The sequence below is a fragment of the Phascolarctos cinereus genome, unplaced genomic scaffold (genome assembly GCF_003287225.1).
Source record: "Phascolarctos cinereus isolate Bilbo 61053 unplaced genomic scaffold, phaCin_HiC Scaffold_3;HRSCAF=262, whole genome shotgun sequence".
Lineage (NCBI taxonomy): Eukaryota > Metazoa > Chordata > Mammalia > Diprotodontia > Phascolarctidae > Phascolarctos > Phascolarctos cinereus.
In genome coordinates, this window is record NW_027555736.1 from 105,822,809 (window position 1) to 105,841,087 (window position 18,279).

At 34.8% G+C, this 18,279-nt stretch overlaps 1 protein-coding gene across 1 annotated transcript in view; it reads left to right on the plus strand.

Moving 5' to 3' along the window:
- The window catches only part of LOC110209593 (cilia- and flagella-associated protein 43-like), a 180,952-nt gene that overhangs the window by 36,055 nt on the left and 126,618 nt on the right, over positions 1-18,279 (plus strand). The window contains exons 7-10 of the mRNA XM_078151617.1: positions 4,713-4,778; positions 7,049-7,119; positions 10,077-10,208; positions 16,852-16,968. Of these exons, the coding sequence (XP_078007743.1) occupies positions 4,713-4,778; positions 7,049-7,119; positions 10,077-10,208; positions 16,852-16,968 (386 nt within the window). The remainder of the gene's footprint in view (positions 1-4,712; positions 4,779-7,048; positions 7,120-10,076; positions 10,209-16,851; positions 16,969-18,279) is intronic.

Consider the following 18,279-nt stretch of genomic DNA (forward strand, 5'->3'; position numbering starts at 1 on the left):
TTGAAAAAACCCAAAGAAAGACCCCAGCTATCTGGATAAGAAATTGCTATTCCACAAAACTATTGGGAAAACTAGAAAGCAGTCTCACAAAAATTAGAGTAAGATTGCACACCATATACCAAGATTTAAAACATTTTTTCTCATAGTTATTGATGGCTTTGAATTCTTCCCTCAATAAAATTCCTGTTCATATCTTTTAACTGTTTATTTCCTCAGGAATGACTCTCAGTCTTATATATTTGAATCAGATACCTACGTTTCTTGGATATTATACCTTTATCAGAGAAACCTGCCATAAAGATTTTTTCCTACTTAACTTTCTCTTGATTTAACTGTGCCGATTTTGTTTCTGCAAAAGCTTTTAAATTTTACGTAGTCAGGATTGTCCATTTTATCTTCTTTGATTTTTTCTATCCCTTTTCTCTCTATCCATAATTGTGAAAAGTATCTCCTTCTTTGCTCCTCTATTTTATCTATGATGTAACTTTTTATATCTTGCTCATTAATACCTTTGGAGCTTATTGTCATATATAGTGTGAGATCTTGGTCAAAACTTAATTTTGTCCAGGTGTTTTCCCAGTAGTTTTTGTGAAATAGTGAGTCTTTATCTCAGTAGTTATGGTTTTTGGGTTTTTCAAACACTGTACTATGTTTGTTTGCTTCTGTGTGTTGTCTATCTAATCTGTTTCACTGATTGACATTTTTAGCCAGCATCAAATGATTTTGATGATTAGGTTTTTGCAGTATAGTTTGAGATCTGTTATTGCTCGGCCCCTTCCCTTCTCACTTTTTTATTTCCCTTGAGAATTTTGATTTTTTGTACATCAAGATGAATTTTATTATTTTTTTTAGCTTTCTAAAGTAACCCATTGGTAGTTTGATTGGTATGCCACTGACTAAGCAAATTAATTTATGTAGTATTATCATTTTTTATATTTTGAAATGGCTTAAACACGAGAAGTTAATATCTATGATTATCTTGGTTTGTCTTTTTTCCTGCGAAGTGTTTTATAGTTGTATGTTTTGAGTGTGTGGTGTTAGGTGGACTTCCAAGTACTTTATGGAATATATAATTATTGTAAATGTACTTTCACTTTCTATTTCTTCATGCTGGGTTTTGTTGGTAATGTACAACAAAGCTGATGATATATGGGGGTTTATTTTATATCTTGCTACTTTGCTGGTGATTTTTTAAATTTATTTTTTAGTTGAATTTCTAGGTTTCTCTAAGTAGACAATCATATCATCTGGGAAAGTGATAATCTTGTTATCACTTTACCTTTGCTTATTCCCTCAATTTATTTTTCTTAATTACTTCTATTGCTAGCATTTATAAAACTGTATTAAATAATAGTGGTGACAATGGATTTGATTTACTCTTGATATTATTTGAAAGACCTCTATCCTGTCTCCATTACATAAAATGCTGATTCTTGATTTTAGATAGATATTATTTACTACATTAAGGAAAATTCCCTTTATTCTTATGCTTTTTAGTGTTTTTAACAGAAAGGTTATTGTTAGGGATCTGTAAGGATGTAGAGGGCCACAGGCTGTTCATGAGGTCTCACTGATGGGCGGAGGCCCCTCTCGGGTGCTGATCTATAAGCAAAGGTCTCCTGGTTCAGTGCTCCGTTCTATTGATCTTTAACAACTTTTAACTCCCCTAGTTATTGTATGGTCATTAGTAGTTTATCTGTGATTGGAGTCAGATAAGTGCACAGGATGTGCATGCACTGTCCTTAGGAGAGCACGAGCTCTACGTCATCGTGACTTGAGAAGAAGTTCCTGTTACTTTACTACTTAAGTGAATGCTTTGTTAAAATTAAACAGGGTTGCTTCCAAACAAACAAACAAACAAATAAATGGAGTTGCTTCCATCTTGTCTCCCGCTTCATCAATGAGCATTCGAGATAGAAGGTTAAACTGGCCTTATCCCTTCAGAGTTAGTATAGGATCCTTGCTCTTGTGGTGAGCTGAGTTAGCTGTGCACAACAGGTTATATTTTATCAAAACTTTTTTCTTCATCTATTGATATAACTATGTATTTTTGTTATTGCTATAATATCCATTTTGTTTATTATTTTCTTCATATTGAACCAACTCTGAAGTTCTAACATGAATCTAACCTGATTAAAGTCTATAATATTAATATGGCAATGTAACTTTTGCTAATTTTGCATCAGTATTTGTTAGGGATGTTAGTCTATATTTTCCTTTATCTGTTTTGTGTTTCCATGTTTTAGGTTTCAATACCATTTTTCTATCATAGAAGAAATGTGATAGGATTCCCTCTTTCATATTTTGTCAAATAGTTTGTATAATATTGGTTTTAATAATTATTTGAACGTTTCAGGCAATTCGCTTTAAATTCATGTGGTTCTGGTGTATTGGGCAGGGGGCAGGGAGTGTTCATTTGTGGCTTATTCAATTTCTTTTTCTGAGTTTGCTTATTTAAATTCCTTAATTCTTATTTTGCTAATCAGTTTATTTAAAATTTTCATAAATATTAATTCATTTAAATTTTCAATTTTGTTGAATTTTGTTTGGGTTTTTTTTGGTTATATAATTTTGTTGTGTATAATTGGCTAAATGGTTTATTCCTATTTCCTTTAATGTTTTGTAAATTCTCACTTTTAATTTTTTGACTTTGGCAATTTAGTATTTATCTTTTTAAAATTATATTATTTAATGCTTTATTTTATTCATTTTTCAAACATATCTTTTTTTATCAATTAATTGTTTTGCATTCAGTTTTGTTTATCTCTTATTTGATATTTAGAATTTATATTCTGATTTTTTTTAGAGTTGTCTGATTTATTTCTTTTCTAGTTTTTTTTATTGATCCCTTTTGTCTTTTGTATTGATGCGAGTGATTAGAAATATAAAATTTTCCTTAGTGATTGTGCCACCCAAAATCTGTGGTATATTGTATCATTGTCATTTTCTTTGATAAAATAATTATTTCTGCGATTAGTTCTTCAACCCTCTAATTCTTTAGGATAAAATTATTTAGACTCCCCTCAAATTTGAATCCTTTCCTCAAAGGCTCCTTATTAATTATAATTTTATTGACTTGAGTTGAGCATGGGATATGTTTTATATTTCTCCTTTTCTGCATTTGTTTGTTAGTTTTTTATGCCCTAGCATATGGTCAGTTTTTGTTATAGTGCCATGTCCAGCTGAAAATCTGTATGTTCCTTTCTGTTCCTGTTCACTATTTCCAGAGATTGGTGATATCTCACTTTTCCAAAATTCTATTCAAGTCTTTAACTTCTTTCTTATTTATCTTTTTTGTTAGATTCATCTAGGTTTGAAAGGGACACATTGAGGTCCCCAACTACTGTAATTTACTGACTGCTCCTTGCAGTTTGACAGGCTTTTCCTTCAAATAGTTAGAAGTTATACCATACAATGCATAAATATTAAGTATGGATGTTATTCTGTGTGATGCCTTTAAGCTTAATGTAGTTCATTTGTTTATTTCTTTTAAAAACATTTATTTTTATTGTTGTCTTATTTGGGATAACAATGGCTATTGCTTCTTTTAAAAATTTGCCTAAATCATAATAAATTCTAAGCTAGAACCTCATTTTGACTGTCTGTGAAACTTTGTTTCAAGTATGTTTCTTATAAATAACATATTGCTGGATTTTGCTTTCTAATTATTTTTTCTTCCTTTCTCTTACTTATGGGTAAGTTCATCCCTTTCATGGTTATGGTTATAATGGTTAATTGTATATTTCCCTTGATTACATCTTGTACTTTTTCTTTTCTTTGCCTTTCCTCCCACAATTTCTGTCTTTACTAGGAAAGAGGTAGTGAATGAAAAGAAATGTAATACTGTTAATTTATAATAGAAGTGATCTCTCAATTGATCTAATTGAGCTGGGTTCCTCTCCAATCTGTCATGTTAGCATCTTAACCAGAAATTTGCTCCCAGAGTAGATCAGTCTGTCTATACAACAGTCTCTGATCTCATTATCTCCAACATTTCCTTCAATTAGGCACTGATACTTCTTATCTCACAGCTAACTCCTTGGGCCAGGACCTGTGTCCCCCAGATTGATTGAACTGCCCTTTTTGGTAGATAATAAGACTAGTAGCTCAGTGATACATTAATGCACCCAGCTTGCTTTAGGAAAGCTAGCCACCCATCTGTGGGTGTTTGTGTTTCAGTGGGGGATCTCAAGGCAATAAGCTTAATCATATATAATTTGGAGGTCACTTAGTACCTTTGGAATTTCAGTTACATGAATTCCCTGTTTCTTTATCCTTTTCATATCATATTACTGTAGGATAGCAGCTTGCTTGGAATATTCTTTTTTTTTTTTTTTGGTGAGGCGGTGGGGTTAAGTGACTTGCTCAGGGGTCACATAGCTAGTAAGTGTTATGTGTCTGAGGCCAGATTTGAACTCAGGTCCTCCTGAATCCAGGGCCAGTGCTCTATCCACTACACCACCTAGCTGCCCTGTTGCTTGAAATACTCTAGGGCCAGTAATATGTGAGTATTATTTCATTCTGAGTAGAGAAACAAAAGTATATAAATGTTTCTGTTGACTTAAGATTTTAGATGTGTAATATCCTGCAGTGTGTTGTGGCTCTCTGAGGAAATCAATTTCAACAAGTAATTATTAAGCATCTGTTATGTGCAAGCTACTATGTTAGGCATTATATTTGAAAGTTTTTCATTTTTTTCTTTTCACATATAGATGAAAATATACTTACTGTGATACCTACATCCATGCTGACACCTGAAGAAAAGTGGAGACAAAAAGGTATGCACTTTAAAAAAATGAATGAATATCCTAAGATAAGAAAGTTCAAGCTTATGTTAACCTTAGGGTAAATTGCTTGATGAGCCCCTTCTAATAAAGTAAATTATCTTTTCTGCAATGGGGAGTCGTTTCTGTGTGTCACATGACCTTTTCTAAAGGAAGGCTCTTGTTCAAAAATAAACCTTTCAGAGTTCCTTTTTTCCCTCTTAGATACTTGGTAGATCTTTTGCTTCTTGATAACCTGTAGAAATGCTGCCTATAATTGCAGCTACTGGACTAAGTTATTGAAGAAGGCTGTGTAAAGTACCCTCAAAATACAATCAGGACTCATATCTTAAAGGAAAAACAGTCTTCCATGAACTATCTTGTCTGATTTTTTTTTCCTCCTCCTTCTTGGCATCCCCTTTAGGGCTTGTGTACATAGTTTATCCTACATAAAATTATTATGACTAATGCCTATGGTCACAACTTTTAGACCACCTTAGAGAAAACCAGACCAACTGAGGTTCTGTCTGTCTGTTCTTTCTTTCCACCTCCCTGTCTATCTATCTGTCTCTATTTATTTATTGAAGGAGTGGAATGGAATTCTCCATGGGCAAAATACTTACTTTAAATAAAACATTCCATGGAGTACCAAAACATTTTCTTGTACAAACTTCTTGCTAAATTCATACTTACATAAAGTAGAGCCTACGGGAGAGCAGGCTTGCTACTCTCTTCCATGCTACAGCTGTCTTTTTATTCTTTCCTTACTCTCTCCTATAGATCATTTCCCACAGTCCCCTTGTTACCATCTCTATGCTGCTGTTCTAGATATAATGTTGTGTTTGGAATAAGACCTAGATTTGAATCCCATCTCTAACACTGGTTGTGAAACTATGGGCAAGTCACTTAAGTTTCCTTATGTGTAAAATGGGGAAAATAATAATACCTTTAATATTTACCTCACAAGATTGATCTGAGGTTCAAATAATATATGTAAAGAGCATTGCAAACTTTAAAGTGCTATATAATTATCCATAGTAGTTCATACACTCATGAATATTAATCATTGTTGTTACTATTTTTCATTATCATTTCTTATAGAGAGGCAGTATGGAGTAGTGGACAGAGCCAGTCTCAGAGATAGGGATACCTGGGTTCCAATCCAATATGGGATACATATTGGCTGTGTGACCCTGGGCAATGCACTTAACTTTCTCAGTGTCCTAGGCTGCTGACTCTCAAAGAGTGTAAGTTGGAGATTTGCATTTGTAGAGGGAGTTTCCTCACCTAAAAACTCTCTATATCAGTGATATCATGGGTCTGCACAAATTGAAGATTGTGTATGTTTTATGTGTGTAGTCAGACTGAGACTGTGGTGTGTATAGGTGCACTTCAACCCATCTTATTGGCAAGCTCCATAAGACCCAAGGCAGGAGGGATGAAAAGGTCTTGCCAACTGATCTAGGATCCTGTATTTCCCTGAGCCAAACCCCTCCAAAGCAGTGAGAATTCCAGTGCTTTTTAGGAGCCTGTGGTTTTTGCAAGAAGTCCTCCTACCATGTTATGCCTACCCATTTCCTATAGTTCTCTCAACTATTTTAACTATTGGTCATTGTAACAGAAGGTTACTTGTCGATATGTTGCTCTGTAGTTCTGAAGATGATGATGTTCTACAGATGTTTACAACTTTCTTTCTCATAAAAGTTCTTTGAGGACAGGAAAAAAAGAAACATGTATTCCAGGTCTTTTTAATCCCCCTTGTAGTGATTATTGACTTACTAGCTAAAAGATTGACAGTGAGAGGCTGAAAATCATACATTATAAGTAAGGAATCTTAGCAACCCCCTTAAGCTGTTTTCTTCCACCTTGAGGTATCAATTTCATAAAGCTTATTTCTCTGGACAAAAACTTCCAGAGAAATGAAGAATAATATTATGAATGAAAAGTTCTTATGATTTTTGAGGTGGAAGATAGATTAGAGGTCATTGAAACCAACTGCTTTCTTCATTTTACAGTCAGTCAATGAACATTTATTGAACTCAATCTATAAGCATTTTACAAATGAGGAAAGTGCTGCCCTGAGAGGGTGAGTGACTTGCCCAGGGTTACACAGATGATAAGGCTCTGAGACTAGATTTGATCCCAGGTCTTCCTGACTCAAGGTCCGGTGTTCTATCTACTTATTATAGTACCTCTTCATAATAGCATGAATAGAAAGTTGATGATTATTATACTACTTTAATATATCTATCACTTATGTTACTTTTTTTTTTATGAAAATGAAGAAATCCATTCTAAAGATACCATCGTAAACACCATGGCATTTCACAAAGAAGGACTATTTGTTTCTGGAAATGTAAGATGTTCTTCCATATTTATTTTCCTTTAGAAAACACATGGCAGGGGCAGCTAGATGGCTTAGTGGATAGAGCACCAGCTCTGGGGTCAGGAGTACCTGAGTTCAAATCCAGCCTCAGACACTTGACACTTACTAAGCTGTGTGACTCTGGGCAAGTCACTTAACCCTGATTACTTCACCAAAAAAAAAAAAAGAAAAGAAAATACATGGCACAAAGTTTCCTTTTCCTATTCTTCTGACCCAGATTTTAGAATGTTAGTTCTTTCAGAATAATATTCTGATTTCCTGTCTTTGTTGTTTGTCTTTTCAATATGAATGAATACTTAAAGAAATATAATCTCTTGGGGGGACAAGGTGGAGAGGGTAAAGGGAACCACAGTAAAGAAATCCCAGATGATTATATTTAATTATAGCCTTAGCTAAATCTTGCTTCCAGGCAACATTAATTGTATATTGCTGTCACTCTTTTATATTCTTGAGGGTGTTAGTCATTATTTTACCACCTCAACAGTTTTCTTAGAGTCAGAGATTTAGAAGCAGAAGAGGTCCTTTGAAGTCATTTTTTCTTTTTCTTTCTTTCTTTCTTTCTTTCTTTCTTTCTTTCTTTCTTTCTTTCTTTCTTTCTTTCTTTCTTTCTTCCTTTCTTCCTTCCTTCCTTCCTTCCTTCCTTCCTTCCTTCCTTCCTTCCTTCCTTCCTTCCTTCCTTCCTTCCTTCCTTCCTTCCTTCCTTCCTTCCTTCCTTCCTTCCTTCCTTCCTTCCTTCCTTTCTTTCTTTCTTTCTTTCTTTCTTTCTTTCTTTCTTTCTTTCTTTCCTTCTTTCCTTCTTTCCTTCTTTCCTTCTTTCTTTTTTTTGCCAAAGGCAAGGTTTATTAGAACAACCATCATATTGGACAGACTCTTAAGTAATCTAAGCATTGTATCACTAATGCAAATGAGCCAGATTATAAGAATCTGAGCACCTTAATGGAGAGAAGATGGACCTTATATACAGAAAGACTGTGGGAGGGATCTAGGAGTGGCCAAGTAGTTTGGGGTGACTGGAGGAGGGTTCTAAGGAAGATCTGGACAGGAATGACCGGTAAGCTGGGGTGAACAGAACACCAGGGACCTGGACCAAGTGGCCAACCAAGAATGGAGTCTAGAGAGGATTAAGGGTGGGAAGTGGCCAGGGGCAATTGGGAGATAACAGAACAGAATTGGGAGATTGGGAATAGCCACAATGAAAGGCCAGTTGATAGGATTATAGCCTCAGGTGAATGCCAGAGATTTAGCCAGGGGGGGAAGTCTAGGGTTTTTCCTTTTTGAGGTCCACATCCCAATGACATGGTCTTTTCCTTTTAGGGGTTCAGATCCCATCCCCATCATTCCCCCCTCAAACAAATGGGACCCAAATTCTTTTGGGGTAAGGGATGAAGGTCTTGGCTTCTGAAACTGCTTCCTGCTGGCAAGAGGCTTAGAGCTGTGCCTGCCTCGAGGGAGTCCCAAAGAGGTTGACTGGAACCGAGCACAGGCCGCATCCAGGGGACAATGGGGGGACATTGGCTGGTACCCACTGTTTGCCACCAACTGTAGGTGAATGGTCTGGAAGACACAAATCTGACAGAAAAGACTACAGGACCCAGATATAGGGAGAAGTAAAAGTGTAACAGCCCCATTAAAATCGTTTACATTTGACCTACAGGATTATCAGATCTTGTTACTTTTTCTGAAGTTTAAATAACACTCTTACAGGTAGAAGTTTTCCACCCTGGTGTTCAATAGTTATACAAATGAATTTGCCAGAGGCTGACTTTCACTTCAATCATCATTCAAATTCTCCTCCCCAAACCAAACTGAAAATGTTTCTGATTTAATTTCAGTTGTTTTGGGAGTATCGAATGATTACACATTCAGGTCAAAACAGCAAGATCTCACACACTTGCACTAATCTTTTACTGACCACTTGCTCTGATTATAGAAATTTGCTGTAAAAGGATAAAGCAGGGAGTAGATTCAGGGCCCAAATATGACAGGATAAAACATCCTTAGCTCTGTTTGAATTCAGATAATTCAGTCTTCAAACCATGTCATATCAAATGCACCTCATAGCCAGACTCAGGAATAGCCAGGTGGGTAGCATTGCTTTTCAAAGGAACATAAGGGGTCTGTTCAAGGGAATGTAAATATATTAGCTCAAATTCAGTCTTGCTACTAGAAAAAAGACCTCAAAGTCTTCCTGTAGGCAGGCCAGCAATATTATCTTTATATGCTAAAGGACAATTAAATTAGCCTATGTCTGTTTATAGTCAGTAACTATTATTCAGTCAGTTAATCAACAGGCATTTATTAAGCACTTAATTAAGTGCCAGGTGCTGTGCTAGATGCTGGGGATACAGAGATAAAGACAAAACAGACCTTAATATCAAGGAGTATACATACTGACAAAGAGACAAAATGTATTGGTGTATATATACATATACACATACTAGATACCAACCTTGTGCTCAGTTTTGTCTTAGATGCCAAGGACAATAAAAAGCTTCTTCCCTCAAAAATTTTAGAAGACTAGACATGAACAAATGAAACATTAGAAATATAAGACAATAGAGGTAATGTTAGAATAAGGTCATGACTAATTTCCATAAGCCATGAAAGCTACAAAAGAATATCAGTTTGGTTACTTTATCATAAACAGCATTTTACGTAATCAGCAGTCTCATACAAACTAAAAAATACTACTGGATTTCAAGGAAGAAGGGAATTGATAAGGATTTGGCAAAGGCTTCCTGAAGGAGGTATGACTTGAGCTAATACTTTAAAAAAATAGGTAGAATTTGCTTAAAATGGGAGAGAGGGATGCACTTAAGCAGTATGTGCAAAGCTATGCTCTTGGTTTGACCAGATTAGTGTGGGACATCTGTTTTATAAAGACAGAAACTGACACCTGCATTTATCTTCTTATTTTTTACATCAAGGATGGTATTGTGCATTCTTTTACTATCAAGGAAATACATTACAGTGTAAAAGACTATTTTGATGTGCAAGAGCCTGTAGGAAACATTATATTCTCTCCTGATTACACACTGTTACTGATTGAAACCATTAAGGTATGGAATATAATGAATTCCTGTTATAAAATGCTAATGCAATATATCATGGAAAATGTTCTGTTGATGTACTTACAGTCATATATGAATATGTGAAGGATCTGTGAATTTGTCTTATGTCAGTAACTTCCAATTTGGGAACTTCCTGTAAGGCAGATTATATCTCATTTATGATTTACTAAATAACTTCTAAGGAGCTGTCTGAGGTTAAAGCATTGGGAGGTTAAAGTAACTTGCCCAGGAAAATAGAGCTAGTAAATGTAAGAGAAGGATTTGAAGTTCTACCTGACTTCAAGTCCAGCACTCTATCATATCACACAGCTTCATTTTTAAAGAGAATTACTAAACTGGTAGATGAAGGGAATGCAAGAGGGAGATATAATTTGCCTAGGTTTTAACAAAGCATTTGATAAAGCATCTCATACTATTTTTGTAGAGAAGATGGAGAGATGATATAATTAAATGGATTCAGATATGCTGAAATGGCCAAACTCAAGAGTAGCTCTTAATAGTTCAATATGAACAGGGAAGGTCTCTGGTGGAAGGGATGTCAGTGATTTAGTCCAATACATATCCTAAAGTAATTCTTACTATAATATACCTGACAAATGATCATCTAATTCTAATCTCTACTTAAAAGACTTGCAAGGAGGTCTTTCAGATGACAAGGATTTGTGCCTTTATCCAAGTCATAAATAAAAATGTTTAATATAATGTCTGATCTCATCTGGAGTATTCTGTTCTGTTCTGAGTACCACAGTTTAATTAAGATATTGATAATCTGAGAAAAGTTCAGAGGCGGGACAACCAAGATGGTCAAAGTCCTTGAGTCCGTGTTATATGAGGATCTGATGGACTGGACATGATTAGCTTAGAAAAGAAAAGATTGAAAAGGCAGCATTTCAGTGGTTTGTAAGGGCTGATGTGGAGAAGAAATTAGATTGGTTTTGAGGTAGAACCAGGAGCAATGGGTAGAAATTATAAAAAGACAAATTGAGGTTTGCTATGAGGGCAAACTTAGTGATCAGAATTGTCCAAAAGTGGAATGGACTGCCTTAATAAGCAGTCTATTCCATCTCTTTGGAAGTCTTCAAGTAGAAACTTGATGACTACTTGTTGGGTATATCATTGATATATTCCTTTCAATTCTCAAATTCTATGATTCTGTGATGTTTCATCATTATAACGTGACTTTAATGAAGTATACAAAGGGTATGATCATAAAGGGCTCTTCTTCCAGGCTATCTTCCTTGTTTTGACTTTGTTTCCTTCCCTGTATAGGCTTGACTCCATAGTTACCCATTTCAAAGATGCGTTGTACTGCATCCATGAATCCCTTGGCCACTTGACCTTCTACTGTTTCTTCTTTGCTAATTCCAACACTAGGTCACACTTAACATCCACCCTCTTTGGACAAGGGTCTGAGTGCTATTAGAGGAAGTCATGTATGTTTTGCATGATTTCACATGTATAAATTTTAAAAGTTTTTTAAACTTATTTTAAACTAAAATGCAAAATAAGAAAAGAAAAAAATTGCCATGTACACAGCAGAACATAAAAGAGTATTCAATATAAAACAATAAATTTCCTTTTCAAAAAAACCCATATAATAAATACTACATGTTTTCATGTTTTCAAAGCTGTCCAGCATTTCTTTGCTTCCTTGTAGGTTTTCTTTTGTTCTCTGCTGTGTACTTTTTACTTTATTTTTCCCCTTCCTCCTCCTCAAAGAAGACCACAATTAAGCATATATGTGTGCATGTCTACACACACACACACACACACACACACATACATAGATACACATACATAAATATCTATAGCCATATATGTGTGTATGTATATACACACACACATATACATATACACATGCACTCATACATATATGTGTAAGACCATACTAGGCTTATTTCCACTTGTCATCTGTTTCTCTGAAGGTGGATAGCATCTTACTTGATAAGTCTCAAGTTTTTCTATATTTTTCTAAATCAACCATCTCATTATTTCCTACACCAGAGCAATATTCCAGCACAATCATTCTGAGAGATTGTCTATGAAAGTTTTTTCCCCCAATTTTCTGCATTCCTTCTATTCTTGGCTGCATAGGTTTTATTTATACAAGAAAATTTTAATTTGAAATAATCAAAATTAAACATTTTACGCTTCAATAATGCTCTCACCTTATAATATAGTTTAAGGTCTGATACTACTGAATCTGCTTCCTTTATACCTTTTTTACCCTGGTTTCTTTACAGTTTCTGACATTTTGTTCTTCCAAATGAACTTTGCTGTTATTTTTTCTAACTCAGTAAGATAATTTTTTAGTAATTTAATTAGTATGGCATTACATAAATAGATTAGTTAGGTAAAATTGTCCTTTTTTTTATTATATTGACTTTACCTAGCCATGAACAATAAATATTACTTCTTTCATAGTACCTGAGTCTGGTTTGGCAGGTATACTCTCAGGTATTTTATACTGTCTAGTTATTTTAATGGTCTGAAACAGTATTGAATAATATGGCTGACACATGGTGTAGTTTCCCTGTTTTTCTGTTTTGATTAAATCTATTTTAGCTTCAGTTTTGTCTGAGATCATAATTACTCCCCTGCTTTTTTTTACATAATAAATTCTACTCCTGGCCCATATTTTATGTTTGTGTGTATCTCTCATTTTTGTATCATTTCCTGAAAGCAACATATTGTTGAATTGAAATTTTTAATCTGCTATCAGTTTCCATTTTATGGGTAAATTTATCCCATTGACATTCTAAGTTATAATTACTTGTTGTATATTTTCTTCCTTCCTATTTTTCCTCACTATTCTATTATCATCCTATTCCTATCCTTCCTTATTCCTCTGCTTTACTTCTACCTGCTACCTTGCCCTCCTATTCCTTAACCTATCCACCCCTCCTTTGTCCTCTCCTCCCACCCTATCCCCTTGCCTTCTTGTTTCTTTCTGCACTTAGAAGACTTTCATCCTCTTCTGGATATATATGTTGTTCCCTCTTTAACCCACTCCTGATAAGAGTAAGGTTTCAGTACTACCCACTGTCCCCTCTACTTGTTTCTTCTGTATCAATTTTTCCTTTTTTACCTCATTTGTATGAGATAATTGCTCCTTTTTGTCTCTCCCTACACAGTTTAGTTTTTTTTTTTAGGATCACTCCATCATACTCAGCTCAACCCAAGTGTTTCAAACTACTCAAATAAAAATGACAGTCATAAAAGGACTGATAATATTTTCATATATAACAAGTAAACAATTTGACCTTATTGAGTCTCTTATAATTGGTCCTTAATGTTTCTCTTATATTTCTCCTGGATGTCATATGTTTACTTTTCCCATAAGTTCTGCTGTTTTTGTCATAAATACCTGAAAGTATTTCGATTTGTTAAGTGTCATTTTTTTTTTGAATTCAGGATTATGCTTAACTTTACTGGGTAAGTTACCCCTTGGTCATAACTCTGGTTCTTTTGCTCTTTGAAATATAGTATTCCAAGACCTATGGTCCTTCAATGTAGTAGCTGCTAGGTCTTTTATAATCCTTATTATAGTTCTACAATATTTCTATTGGTTTTTTTTTTGTTGCTTCCAATATTTTTTCCTTAACTTGAGAGCTTTGAAACTTAGCTATAATATTCCTCTAAGTTTTCCTCCTGGGACCTCTTTCATGTAATGATCAGTGCATTTTTATATTTCTGCTTTGCCTTATTCTAGAACTTCAGGGCAGTTTTCCTTAATAATTTCTTGTAACATTCCATCTAGATTTTTTTTTAATCATAATTTCAAGCAGCCTGACTATTATATTATTTCTCCTCAATCTGTTCTCCAAATCAGTTGTTTTTCTGATGAGATGTTTCATATTCTCTTCTATTTTTTTATTCTTTTGATTTTATTATTTCTTTGTGTTCTTAGAATGTCATTAGCTTCCCTTTGCCCAGTTCTAGTTTTCAAGGAATTATTTTCTTCCTTAAGTTTTTGATTCTTTATTTCAAGTCAGTTGGCTTTCTTTTCATGATTTTCTTGCATTACTCTTTTTTCCCCCTAACTTTTCCTTGATTTCTGTTATTTGATTTTAAGGTCCTTTTTAAGTTCTCCTAAGAAATCTTTTTGTGCTTGGGATCAATTGACGTTTCTCATTGAAAAAGAAGTTGATTTATTAGCTCCATTATCTTCCTCTGAATATGAACCCATATTTTCTCTATCATAGTAGCTATCTATGGTTGGGTTATTTCTGCTTTGCTTACTCATTTTTACTTATTCTTTTGTTTTGTTTTATTTTTAGCAGCTGTTAGTGTGATCTAGTTCTAGTCTCAAGGTATGGGGAATGGTGCCCCAAGCCTCAGGTCCTTCTTACTGTTATTTTCTGAGGTTAGTTCCCGGCACAACCTTGGGTTCTCCTCTCCATTCCTAAGCCACAGCTAGAGCCCTGGGTCACGATGTCCGGCAAATGATTTTACTCTCTGTGGTCCCTCTGATGGCTGCAAACTACAGCTGTCCTCTCTGCCCTGAAACTGAAACCAGGGACTTTGCTTTCCTGCAAGGGCCCACAACCAGCAGAGTCCCCGCCCCTCTGCTACTGCACTCCCCAGATATGTGCTAGCTCCTTCTCCCCTGCAGCAGCAGCCCTACTCTTGACGTATCTGGTCAGCACAGCTGTGCTTGGCGTCCCTTGAAAGTGGAAGGTCCTTCAACTCTGCAGGGACAACTGATGCTATCCACCTGAATTTCCTACTCTATATTTCTATGTTCTTTCACCAATCCTTTTCTTCTTTGCTCTGGTCTGAGAGAATAAGATAGCCCTTTTCTTTGTCACAGATAATCCTTCCTCTTGTCTGCATAACCTATCCTCTTAGGGACTTTGTTTCACCAATGAATCCTTGAAGAAGGAAGGAAGGAAGGAAGGAAGGAAATAAGCATTTATTAAGTACCTACTGTGTGCCAGGCATTGTGTTAAATGGTTTGAAAATATTACTTCATTTGATCCTCACAACAACCCTGTGTTTTAGATGCTATTATTATCCCCATTTTACAGTTGAGGAAATAGACAAACAGAGGTTGTGATTTGCCCAGAGTCACACAACTATTAAGTGTATTTGAATTAAGGTCTTCCTGGCTCCAGGCTCAGTGCTCTATCTACTGTGCCATTTATCTACTTTAGTTATATATGAGACCCATAGTTCTTTCTTCCTCCTTTTACAAGAAATTCAGCATATGTATTACAGTCTTCCTCTATGCCCGAATTTCTTTGCTTTTTGGAGACTTCAATCATTATGTCAATGTCTCCTCAAACACCTACCAATTTATCATCTTCCTCAAATCCCATGATGTACAGCTTCACTTCACTCTACCTCAGTTATTAATTCTTTGTTTTTTGATTAATTCTTCAAGCTTATATTATACCTACCATGTCTTGGCCAGTGTGTGAGCTGCTCAAAGTACAAAGACAACAACAGAATAGTCCCTGCCCTAAATGAGCTTCTGTTCTGTTGGGGGAAAACAACATATACACAGATGTGTGTGTGTGTGTGTGTGTGTGTGTGTGTGTGTGTGTGTGTGTGTGTGTGTGTGTGTGTGTGTATTTAGGGGGCAGCTAGGCAGCACAGTGGATTGAGCACTGTGCCTGGAGTCAGGAAGACCTGAGTTCAAATCTGGCCTTAGACACTTACTAGCTGTGTGACCCTGGGAAAATCACTTAACCTTATTTGCATCTGTTCCTCATTTATAAAATGAGCTGGAGAAGGAAATAGCAAACCACTCCAGTATCTCTGCCCAAAAAACCCCAAATAGAATCATGAAGAGTTAGAAATGACTGAACAACAATATATATGTGTGTGTATATATATATATATACATATATATATATATACACACACACACGTACATATGTATATACATATACATACACATAACACATATGTATGGTATGTATATATGTGTATATATCTATATCTATATATCTGAAAGTCAATGTGGTATATTAGAAAAAGCATTGAGTTTAGAGTCAGAAGACCTAGTTTTAAGTTCTGCTTTTGACATTTATTAGCAAGATTCTTCATCTGTATAAAGGGGATATTTGTGAATCAAATCACAACATAGTTGTGAATCAAATTATATAATATATGTGAATCACCATGCAAATCTTAAAATTCTACATAAATGTTTACTACCTCTATTATTATCTTTAAAAATAGTAGGAAATTCCTGGTTAAATCTGGTGACTTGACCTTTCAGGAAAATAGAAATTTCTATGCCTCAGTTTCAGATTTAGCTCTTTGAAAGGTGAGTTGATCCCTTTAAAATCTGAATTTATGGAGCAGCTAGGTGGTGCAGTGGATAGAGCACCAGCCCTGGAATCGGGAAGACCTGAGTTCAAATCCAGCCTCAGACACATAACACTTGTTTAGCTGTGTGACTCTGGGCAAGTCACTTAACTCCAATTGCTTCACAAAAAAAAAAAAAGATCTGAATTTATAATCTGTAGAAGAAGTCACAGGCTTACCACTTTGTCACGTTACCTCTTCCTCTTTTCAGATTTATTTCAAAATTTAAAAAAGAAAATCAAATGTTATGTTTTCTTTAAGAAGTTATAGCAAATATTTTATTTTCAAATGATTTTTAAAATATGCTCTACAGGGATCGGTTTACACCTATACTTTTGGTGAAGAACCAAAAGTTAAAACAATCATGGATGCATATAGTGGCAATGTACAGTCAATTGACTTTATCACACCTGGAAACAAATATTGCATGGTGAGGAATTTTCCTATATCTGTCACAGAATGTAGTAGAGTTGAAATGTTTAAAATGTAAACACTTCAATATGAAAAAATTTAACTCTGTATCAATATTGGAAACTGTCTCTGAACTAAGTGTTTGCAGGTATGTGACTTGCAAAGGAATAAGATCTTGAAGATTTTGGTTGGAAGTTAAATTTATTATTAGTTCATAACCTTCCTTAACAAGTGTGAATTGATATTATCACAATGTTAAGACCATTGAAGTTATTTCATTCCTGACCATAAAAAAGCAAGCAAGAGATCTTAAGAGAACATCCCTGTGCTAGCTTTCCAAAGAGGCATTTCACTACATTATTTGCAATAGTTAAATATTTAGCAAACTTACATGGTTAATTTATCTCTAGTCAGATGTAAATGTATATATATTTATAACTGAGGTTTAAAAAATTTTAACTGAAGTTGTTGAAATATGTTGTGTCATAGGAAAAGCAAGAAAACACCCTCATTGACATATTGTTCCAATCGCTTTGGACCAAGCCACCAGATATGTTGCAGCCAGTGTATTATTTCTTTCAGTGGCTCTGATGCTATACTTGTGATCAGCTAAAAAAATTTATTTCACTATTCACATGTTCTACCAAAAAGCTCATCAATTGTGGTGTAGAGGAAAAAACACTGACTTGAAACTAGATCTGAATTCTGCCTCTTGCTGGCTGTGTGATTTTTAGCAAATTACTTCATTTCTCCTGTGCCTCAGGTTTCTTATCTTTGTAAAATGAGGTGAGGGGAGGTTAGGGTTAGACTAGAGAAATTCTAAGATTCCTTCTATCTCAAAATCTTATGACAAATTTAATTAGTTTTGAATTTCAGGTAATCAGAAGGAAATGTTTGATATCCAGAATCTCTCATGTAAGAACCTTGTCTGTTTTCAAGGAGTGTCCAAAGTAATAAAATTCTATTCAAGAGCTTAACAACAAGGTGCTAGATAACTGATGTTATCAATTTTCTAGTCAGATATTCACTTCTCAGCCTTTTTTCTTCATATTTGTCTAAAAGAGGTGTCAGGTCTCAAATTCTATGAAATTTTACTTAAGTGCTGATTTTATGAAAGAATAAAAATATGGGAACAAATTTTGATATATTTTTAAAAAGAACTTTGGGAGGATTTTTTAAAAATCCACACATGTTCCCTGGGCAAAATTCCTTTCATTACGTGATTTCTAGCTTAAAATACTATATATTTAATCTATTTAATTATCATAAGTTTTAAAAAAAGTATAGCAAAGATATTGTCCGACACATCTTTAAATTACAAGTGTTGGTG